Source organism: Idiotropiscis lumnitzeri, chromosome 8 (assembly GCF_059441095.1).
Source record: "Idiotropiscis lumnitzeri isolate Australia: NSW breed Sydney's pygmy pipehorse chromosome 8, RoL_Ilum_1.0, whole genome shotgun sequence".
In the NCBI taxonomy this organism is placed as follows: domain Eukaryota; kingdom Metazoa; phylum Chordata; class Actinopteri; order Syngnathiformes; family Syngnathidae; genus Idiotropiscis; species Idiotropiscis lumnitzeri.
Genome location: NC_142398.1, coordinates 16,658,308 through 16,668,852, shown reverse-complemented (window position 1 = coordinate 16,668,852; position 10,545 = coordinate 16,658,308). Strand labels below are relative to the sequence as shown.

General features: G+C 43.8%; 1 protein-coding gene across 1 annotated transcript; it reads left to right on the top strand.

Moving 5' to 3' along the window:
- The first annotated feature begins 3,416 nt into the window (after positions 1–3,416).
- Positions 3,417–10,468, top strand: LOC148332408 (uncharacterized protein C4orf54). Its single transcript, XM_088302924.1, has 2 exons — positions 3,417–7,365; positions 10,164–10,468. The coding sequence occupies exon 1, from the start codon at positions 3,436–3,438 to the stop codon at positions 7,339–7,341; it is 3,906 nt and encodes a 1,301-aa protein (XP_088159050.1). The 5' UTR covers positions 3,417–3,435; the 3' UTR covers positions 7,342–7,365; positions 10,164–10,468.
- The last annotated feature ends 77 nt before the right edge of the window (positions 10,469–10,545 follow it).

The window sequence follows — 10,545 nt, the reverse complement described above, 5'->3', positions numbered from 1 at the left end:
TTATGGCTCAGACCGGCCCACTTTTGTTCACATTTTAATGACATTTTATCCTTATTAGTTCATCGATCTAAAATAATTTACCATTCGCTCCAACAACAATGTTCATAAAGTATTTGATCAAAAATGAAATTACATTTGTATGCGCGTACAAGTTCACGATCATTTTATTTTGATATAATCTGTTGATCCCTGGGCTAAAGGAAATTAGTGCTTGGACGAGGATAGCAGCCTAGCCCACCAGGAAATAGCCCAGTAGTCGAGTTTATCCACTCCAGGCCTGCCAGTGTACATAGAAACATATTGAATTAAGTTGCATTTAATTCAAAACATGCTATTCATAAAATGTAAAATGTTTTATTTTAGGGGGATGATAAATCCCAGCAGGTCCTAACAAGGTGCCAAATTTGCTGACGGACAAGAAGTTGATGAGGATGATGAAACTGAATCTTAATCGCCACCAGGGAGCCACCGTACATGTCTGCCATGGCTGGCATAATTCACGACAGCTCTGCATCAATCATTGCTGTTTTTAGCTTCTATGTGCTAGCCCTAATACAATGTGACCACGTGCAAGCCAAAACCCAAACTCTTTCTCTATTGCAATTTTGTTATTGAATATCTGCCAGCGATACGTGGAAACTGACAGACATTTCAAATGTGTTTTACGTCAGAGGCAAACAACACCTGCTTCGTCGTGTTATTTGTCTTCCACACTCATGCTGAGATGACTGAGGCGTGTGACCCCTGACACCACAGATGTTACATTTTGCTCATGTCTCGAATGCCTGTGCACTTTATGAAAGTGACCCCCTTACCATGCGGCCACCGAAAAGCAACATTAGATACATTTATATGGACAGCAGTGACTGCTGACCTTATTCTCAATAAACGATTAGATTTTTATTACAGTGTCTAAATCAGTTGTTAGAATATTCCACACTAATCCTGTTTGCACATTACACAGCTACTTTGTACAATTTTTTTGTGATTGTTCAGTCTGTAAAAAAGCTGCTGGGCCAGGAATTGTATAACACAGATAGACAAACCAACAGAAATAAAACAATCCACAATTTCTACCCCACTTTCGTTATATTTCAGCGTTGGTCTGTGCTCTAAATGAGTGACATTTATGTATTTTTAGAGTATATGATCATCCTAAAATTAGGGGGGAACGTTTTAAACCATTACTATGTGTAACATAAGGCAGAAAAAAATCAACAATCTAATAATAATATTAATAGTAATCTAATTGTTATCGACTTGGCTTGCCTTTTAAATTTTTGCTCACAAAAACGAAAGAATCAAGATGTAATCAGAAACTGAAGACCCAGTAAGAGGAGCAGATTCATATAAAAGGAGTTCTGATATGCATCTAATGCACCATATGAATATTGTACTCTCAGGGTCCCACTTTGAGTTTCTACCTTTTATTCAGGTTTAGACAGTCAATGCAGACATAACAATAAACCCATCCTGCTTTTCAAATTGTTAATTACTTCAGCAAACTTTAATCCACTTCATATTGACATGACATTGAAATCAAGTGAATAAAATAAGTGCTTCCATATTAAATTTAAAATTAAATTGTTTTATTATTCAAGGATTAAAAACCTAAAACAAATTGGAAACACAATACATGCTTTAAAAAATAAGATATTTTTATGGCATCAGTATACTGTACTGTTTTGGAATTTGATCTGTAGAATCCATAACACGTTAATTTTAGCTGGCTAGCTAGTTAGCTAGCTGGCTAGCTAGCCTCATAGATAGATAGAAAGCTAGCTAGAGAGCTAGCTAGCTAGCTAGCTAGATACAAAGATAGATAGATAGATAGATAACTTCCTTTGAAGACAAAAAGGACTCCATCCATACATTTTCTTCCTCTTATCAGGGGTTGGAAACAATATAATCCAACTCTTACACTGTTGGTCATAACAACACACATTGTCAAATTATGAGTTAGTGTCCTGGCATTTAGTGTGACTCATCCCTCAGGGGTTGCCACCTTCTGAAAGACATTTATCAGCTCTTTGAGTAGACAGACAGCTGTGTGACAAACACTTGTCTACTCCGCACATCTGCCATGCTTATTCACACTGGGAGATTTGCTGCTTAGCTTTTCAGGCCACTATTTTTAGATAGATACATGTTGCCAATCGATTCTGGGCCGTGGTTCTGTTCTGAACCAGCATCTGATGTTTGCAAAAACATCTCCGACGATGATGGATGAGGCTTGTGATTGAACACCTGCTGTTTTAATGTATCCTTTCTAAGAAACTGATCTACACGCGTCTTCATTTTAAATAGCTGCCACTGTGGATGTTCTCGGTGGAGGTCGCTTCAACCTGTGCTTGTTCACATATGGGCATGCATGGAGGAACCTATAATAGCTCACATCGCATGGGCTGGGCTTCTATGTAGTTTTGTAGTAGACTACAAGACCATTGGAATTACTGCGTTTTCTTGTTTTGACGATGATGGACTCTTGTGTTATTCAGTTTGACTGTAATGACCCAACGAGGGGTTTCTGGTCCCACTGAACTGCAAAAACGAGAGATTACTGTAATTGTGAACAAGGTGTTTATTATTAGTCATTGCATTCACATTCAACGGCCAATTTCTCTACAATATTACTGCTGTGTCCGAAAGGTTCTAGGACTAATGTCTAAATAGATGTATTTCCAACCCAAACAACAAACTACAATTTCCTCCTTTGAAGTAATCCCCCGGGAATCTCTTACAAGAATCCCACGGAGTCCGGTCAGGGGAGTAGTGAGGTTGCTCCTGCACTGTGATCTGATCCAGGAACTGTCAGATGCTCAGGTTACTGTGACCAGGCGTGTCGTCATGGTGAAGCAGCCATGAGTTACGTCTTCTTGCTCAATGAATGTAGCAAAGGCAAAGGCTGCAGGATCTCTTTGCGTGCTGGTTGATTAGCCAATAGGCTAATCACACCAAGTTTGTAGTTCTGGTCTGAAATATAAACTTTTGTGACACCAGCCCTGGAACATTTCTGACACACCTCTTATAATTGACAGTAAAAATTAATCTTTACTTTTAATTTTGAATTACATTTTTTACAAAAGTAAATGTAGCTACACTTCTACTCAACCGTGGAGGGTGAGTAGCTTACTTTTGTCACCTGTGCAAAATGATCAAATTGTTGAAAGACATTATTAAGGAGCTGTTCATCTCCTGGGTCCTGAATGTACAGGTTCGAAAGTGACCTGCAACTAACGACAACAACAACAAATAAACTTGAGGGGAAGGTTTAAGAGAAGCTGTGATATAATTGTTGACGACCCACCCCACAGGTCCCACCCTCTCTGCGCTACCACCCCCCCCCCCCCCCCCCCTCGCTTGTGGCTCTCCGTGCCCACGTCCTGGCAGCCGGCAGAGTTTTCCGTCCTGTGTCGGGTCAACATCGCAGACCTAATGGAAGCAGCGGAGGAAACTCTCATTTACAGAGATGGCCCCGGACCTCACAGGACGCTGCTCCCAGGGGACAAGGCTAAGGACACCGGGGGACATTATGAGACAAAGAGTGAGTCCAACTACGTGGATTTGGACATGAGACCGGAAGGCGCCAAGACTGTGAAAGTAACGTTCACCGGCGAGGGGAGCCAGCTGTCTGTCAAAAGTGACGGTTCGAGGCAGGGGGTGCGTGGACCGGCCTCTGTGGACTCTCTGGACTCTGTGGACATGAGTGGCGGTGTTGACCCGAGTGGATCCCCTTTGAAACTTCGAGACGAACTTTCCAACGAGGAGGACTCCGGGGATGAGCGGCTCCAGGCGGAAGCGGACCTGAGCGACTGCAGCGAGGGTGACGAGCTCCAGTACACGGACATGTACCTGAACAGCCAAACCGAGTCTGATGACGGTGCCAGCGTGGTTCTGTCCGACCACAGCGGCACGGACACGCTAAAGGACGAGTCTCATTATATCACCACGCATGAAATCCAGCTGACCGAACTCGACCATGACGTCGACTACGACCTCGGCCGCGGTGCCAGCTGGGACTTTGAGGACGACAACTTGGTGTACTCCTTCGTGGATTACGCCTCGTTTGAAAGCGACGACACCCGAACCGGTACTCTGATCTTGGAGGGCAGGGGTCCGATTGCCAAACTCGGCGTGAGCACGGAGCAGGACGAAAGCGATATTTGCGACTCGGAGAAATGCGCCAGCTCGGATGAAAGTGTCTGCAAAAACCGCATCGTCGGGGACAAAATCCACCTCTCCATCAAAACTTCCAGTGAGGAGCCTGTCGGCATTACGGACGAGGGTGCCAAGCGCTTTGGGGACAGGAGCCACTTCTCTTTCGTGAGAGCTGGACCTCTGGGAGATAACAGAGCCAAGTATTTCATCCCCGCTCCCGGCCGTCAGCACCTTGCAACCAAACTAAGGCGGAAGGATATTAATGAATATTCCAGTGGCGCCTCCAGCTCCATCAGTGAGCTGGATGACGCCGATAAAGAGGTGCGTAATTTAACCGCTCGGTCATTCCGAAGCTTGGCGTGTCCTTACTTTGATACGATTAATTTAAGCACTTCAAGCGAGTCGTCGATGTCGGAATACGACCTAAACAAGTGGTCTGCTTACGTGGATTGGAATTATGGACACATCCCGCGGGGGGCAGAGCACAGCGTAATTGCGCACAAGACCTCCAGCGCCACTTTGGAAATGAATGAGACAGTGGAGAGTAAAAGAGCCCCATGTGTTAATAAGAGACTAACTTTTCATCAGGAATCGTCGTTGTGCAAAAGTACGGAGATAAAAGATCAGCGAGGGGTCACATTGAATGTCCAGTGCAATTTAGATGCACAAGCAACCACCAGGCGACCTAAAAGTACCAAGAGCCGGTCCGGGGAAGTGCGTGGAGCAGTGTTAGCCAGGTCAGGCTGTGAAATGCAGTATCACCACACAGACAGCACAGGCAACACACAAAAGCGGGCCGTTTTTGCGTCAAGCCTACTTAAAAATGTCATCTCGAAAAAGATGCAGTTCGAGCAGGAGCGTAAGATGGAGAGAGGTGAGATCTCAGACGCATATCCTGCGCTCTCTCCTTGCTTTCTGGACGGGGGGAAGGCCAGGAGGGGATTTCAAAGGCAAAGCTCTGAATCAGGCTCAGGTTACACTAATTCTGGAGATGACCAGCCTTTGGAGGGCAGCAGGCCTAGTTCCGCAGAAGAGCGGAGAAACTCAGAGGATTCAGGAAAAAAGGAGCCGAAAATGGGGCTCAGTCACAGTCAAAGTAGCGCGTTTGATTCCTGGAAGGACGACGACGCCGTGAAGGAGGCTGAGCTCTCTGCAGCCGCGAAGCAAGCGAAGGAGGAATCGGACACGAGCAACATGCTCACGAAACTTCTTTTCATGCCGAGCTACCAGCGTTTTTCCAAAGAGAAGGAGCGCTCCGAATGTGAGACGGTGCTCAAGACAGCAAACACGGCTTTTGAAGAAGAACGCGACAAAGGAGGAAAAACACCTGAGATCAAAATATGTCTGAGAAGCGTGAAAGAAAATAAAGGAGGGGCTCTGAATATTGCCAATCTGTTAACCCCTAAAATAAGTTCTGTCAACACTTTTCGGCATGGAGGAGATGCCAAATGCCATATTTTGTCTGCTTCGGATAAGATCCCAAGTTTTACAGTTCGAGACGTCAGAGACACCAAGGGCAAGTTTCAAACGCCAATTTACCGTGTCCGAGACGTGCGTAAACTGGTGAAAAGTTCATATCGCTTTTTTTCTTTGGATAATACTGACAGTAAAGGTGCGGTTGAACCTGCCGAGAAACTAGAAGAGAAGCCCAAAAAAGAGCCAGTAAAACAAGTGTCACCTTCTCCGATTGTCATTAAATGCCACTCGGTAAAAACAAATAAATCCCCAAAAGAAAATGAAGCAGATGCGCTTCCACAAAGTGCCACCAGCAAAGTGCCACTTGCAGTCATAAAGCAACCACATCCTGAGCAGTCGGAAGCTGAAAAACTTTTGAAACAAAGGCAGGAGAAGTTTGCAGGCGAAGTGGTTGACAAACGGTTCGAGCCTCGAATTCCCAAACAAGCCGCACTGGAGAAACTCAAAGCTGCCGTCAAAACAATGGAGCAGCTTTACGTTTTTGACCGAAACGAATGGAAACGCAAAGCTCAGCCTCAGCAGCCAATCACGGGCAGCCACGTGCTGCCGCTCATCGCCCGTGAGGAACAAGTCGCAGAAGAAGAATCAACAACAGCCCCTGAACCGAGCGAAGACGGCGCGTTGAACGTCATTCATGTTCCTCGCGTTGACGAGTCAGCCCAGCGCAAAACCTTCAGCAACAAAAGTGTCCTTCATCTCGGCAAGAGCAACAAGGCGCACGTCGGCATTAGCTCGGTTGCTAGCCCTGCGCTACAAAGCACGGCTTTACAGTCCGTCAAAAGCTCAGAGAAGCCAGTCGCACCTTTCTCCGTCAAAATAGAACCTGGGAGACGGGGGCAGGTGGAACAGAGAAAAGTCCAAATTAGTCCCACTAATCCCAGCGTCACACAAAGCGACTCCGAGAACTATTTAACCATGCCAGGCCTGGCGTACACCAATGAGATCAAAATGGCCAACAAGGAGACAGCTTACGCAGAAATGAAGCCGAGCATCAGCCAACAAGTTGACGTCAAGACACCCGAGCAGAAAAGATTATTCATGGCTGAGCACCCAGCTTCTATCTACCACCAGCCTGCAATCGGCCCGCAGACACAGCAAGTGTTGTGTTTCTCACCCCCTTTTGCCACCCTGTCACCTCCACCTTCGAGTGGAGAGGCGGCTCTTCAAACGCAGCGCAAAATGCTTCTCGACCCCACTACGGGACATTATTACCTAGTGGACACGCCCATCCAGACCATCACAAAGCGACTGTTTGACCCAGAGACGGGCCAATACGTGGACGTGCCACATTCACCCGTGCCGCCGATTGCCCCCGTGACCCCCGTGCCCCTCCCGTTGCCGCCCCTGGCCCTGAGCCCGGGAGCATTCGCACCCACCTACATGATTTACCCGGGATTCATCCCCTCGCCCGCACTGCAAGCTCAGGCCTTGCTGCAGCCTTCGCAGGGTCACTCTGAAGACAGAGAAAAGTTGAAAAACATCACAAGCGCAAAGCAGGAAGTGAATGCTCCGCCGCTAGAGAGCCCCTACTACAGCGCCACGGCCGAGGCCCCGCCGGGACAGGTGAAGCCCTCTCCGCTCATAGGAGGCGCAGTCGGCTCGGACAGGAAGCCCATTATCAGCATCACAACGCAACAAGGTCCAAGAATCATCGCCCCGCCTTCCTTCGACGGAACAACGATGAGTTTTGTGGTGGAGCACAGATGACCAAGAAGATGCCTCATTGCACAAGTAAGTTGGCACATTCCACGTTCAACACTTGGCCATAGTTTTAGCAACAAAATGGCAGCTTCATATGCTAGCGCTCTCAACTTCTTTAGCGTTAGCTTAAACTCCAGTACAGTCAAGAAGAGTTCAAACGCAAACGCAGGCATCTCCATTTTTTTTGTTAACTGAGTAGAATGTTTATTATTTGTCTGCTTCCAATTTAAACCAAATAATTTTCTTTTACTGTATTCTAAGAATAAATCAAGCAATTAAGAGGCTAATTTGGGAAAATCCCAAACTCCAAAGGTCTCTGATGTCATTTCACTGCAAAAAAGGAAAACTCCCATATAATTATTTTACTGTCAAAAATATTCACATAACTATCAAATTAGACTAAAATGGTCAGTATTCCGCTTTGTGAGTCCTGTTATAACTCCAGTCTCTTGAATTAACCCTTACCCTCAATTTAAATAAACCCTTAATTGTATAATCGCATCTTGTTACTTTCTATGTTGTAAAAAAAATTTTATTGTTTTTTTTTTTTTAATAATTTGCTCCCTTAAAGAGGAAACATTTGTCAAATATATTGCTATTATTATTACAAGTGTAGGCGAAGAGTGATTGACAAGAAGACACATCTACAGTTCTTACTGTAGACAGCTGATGTAATCTTATAAATTGTTTGTTGTCCAGACAGAAGGATGGAGGCAGCACCTGATTTAGAAGTGCTGACAGCCGCATCCGAGCTTGGATGCCGTTGTTACATCTACAATATCATACATAACTGAGATGCCCAGTGGGATACATAACGGTCGCCTCTGATTGAAGATGTTGACATTTGCTGTAAATGTCCAATGTCTTTGCTGTGAATGCATCACCCTTATACTGTCTATGAAGTTGCATTTATTTTTCTTCCCTTTCATTATAGATGATTTAGAGTGGAACAAAAAATAATCATTAGTGAGTGACACTTAAGATGTTTTTTTTTGTTGTTTTTTTTTAATTGTGAGGTTAAGAGGTTTGAGGTTATGCGGCGTGCACGCTGTTTTTTGGCGGTCTTTGTGTACCACATGCATGTCAGTGTTAATAGACACGCAGTAGCTTCTTGACAGGTAACACGAGCCCTCGGAACTATCGCTGGGCCTGATGGGATTTTCAACCGCATCCCTCGTATTCCCGATTTTCCGCATGACAGCATGGTCGGACTATTTCAATAGTGAGAGGTGACTTTGTTTACATCTTTGATGTTGAGTGTTAGGCAAGAAAAAAAACACCGGGAAATGAAAACTTTGAATTTGAAATTTGAAAACTTGGATAAAAAAAATTTTTTTCTTAATTTTGGAAGAATCACGCTAAATATGACAGACTATTTCCTGTTTTGGCTTGCCAAAATGAATACTGTTAAAAAAAAAAAAAAAAAAATACAAAGCCAATAGAGTACATAGACCATAAATAGGATCATTAAAAAAAAAATAAAGGGTTGACTCATTCACACATGTAATCTGTTCCAGTCTATTGTCAACCAAAGTGTCAGAATAAGAATACAACTGCGTGAGCTTGTGAGATTCTTGTCAGTTGTCTGGCAGCCAGGGGCTCAGTGTGGGCTTTAGTAGTGGTGTGAAGTGGTACAGTGTGTGTGTAGCTGATGGCGTGTGTGTCAGTGATTGAGTGTGTGTGTTCATGGCTGGGATAGTGAAGCAGGAGGAAAAGGTCAGGTCAATGTAAAGTATTTGTTGTGCTGATGCAGGGAGAGGACAGCTGCTAGGAGAGATCAGATGCTGCTGCTTGCTACTTGCGCCGCCGTGGAAGCGAGTCCGCCGGGCTGGGACGGGGTCATTTTTTTATAGCCCCCTCCCCCTCTGCCCTGTCCAAAACGGGATGGAGGTGGAGAGCCGTGTACTCCCATTACTCTTACATAAACCGCCTAAGCTGTGTTTTGAATCCCTGGACCAGATTGATGTGTACTGTACACTTAAATATGGCACATGGGAAGTAAGCCAAATAGCTGCAAATTTAGCATCATTTGAAAACATAACAATAATCTAGAATACGGGGAGGAAAATCTTGCTTGTTTGTGGGTTTTACTGTCTTCACTTTTGTCTTCAGTACCTGAAAAGCATACTCTACTGGCTTTGGACGATTAAAGTGGATGATGGCAGAATGATGTCCTTTGTGGATAAAAATACACTCAACAATTGACATATGGCACAAATATTTTGGAGAAGGGAGGCATGAATCGTTAAAATCCGCAGTCAAGACATGCAACGAAAGTAAATAGGGAGAGTTCACTGTACGGTGCACTGGTAACATTCAACAACAAGACAGATAAAACTAATCCTAAAATTAAAAAATTCTTTGTAGATAAGAAAAAATAAGTTGAAATTGTAAAGTAAAATATGTGAAAAATTTTTATTCTAAAAATAAAAATGGTGTTTTTTTTTACAAATCTATGTATTCTTTTTCACAATGAATTAATGAACCAATTATTAAGGTAAATTAATAAAAAAAAAAAAACAGTAGAAGGCATTAATTTCGGGTTATAATTAATGCAACGAAATACGGAAGAACATTTTCTAGTATAAATTATTTGTGGGCCAGAGTAAACACTGGAAAGTGTCATATGTGACCATACTTTGCTTACCCAACATGTGACGTAACCCAAAACAACTCAGGAAATGGAATATTCCACAAGCCATTCATTTGATCTAGAACCAATAGAGTATGCTCTTCACTCCTTGAAAGGCAACAGGGAGGGAAAGTAAAGGATCATTCGAGTATCATACATTCCAATTGTAAAAGTGTTTCTTATTTTTCATTTGTAGACGTCTCCACGGAGAAATCTGCCTGCATTCAACCCCAGCCAGCGTTCTGTTCTTCAAGACGTCCTCTACCTAAAGTCAATACGAGTTTAGTCTCTTTGCATGGCAGCACTTTGCAAGGTAAAAAAATTCATCGCAATGCGCGTTGCTTTACCAATCTAGCAAAAAAAAAAAAAAAAAGTCATTTGGTCACCAGAAATAAAGAACAAGTAAGATATACACACACCATATTAAGGACCGGGACCATTTGTCTGGAGTGAAGTCAGCTAAATGTGGATTTAGATTTTTTTTTTTTTTTTTTTTTTTTTTTTCTTTAGCATTGTGTTGTCCCAAGATTGTGGTGTTGTCGAACACCATCTGGTCACACTGACAATAGGCCGTTGTT

What these genes read in the sequence shown, in the direction of transcription:
- LOC148332408 (XM_088302924.1), top strand. Translation starts at nt 3,436, where the DNA reads ATGGAAGCAGCGGAGGAAACTCTCATTTACAGAGATGGCCCCGGACCT.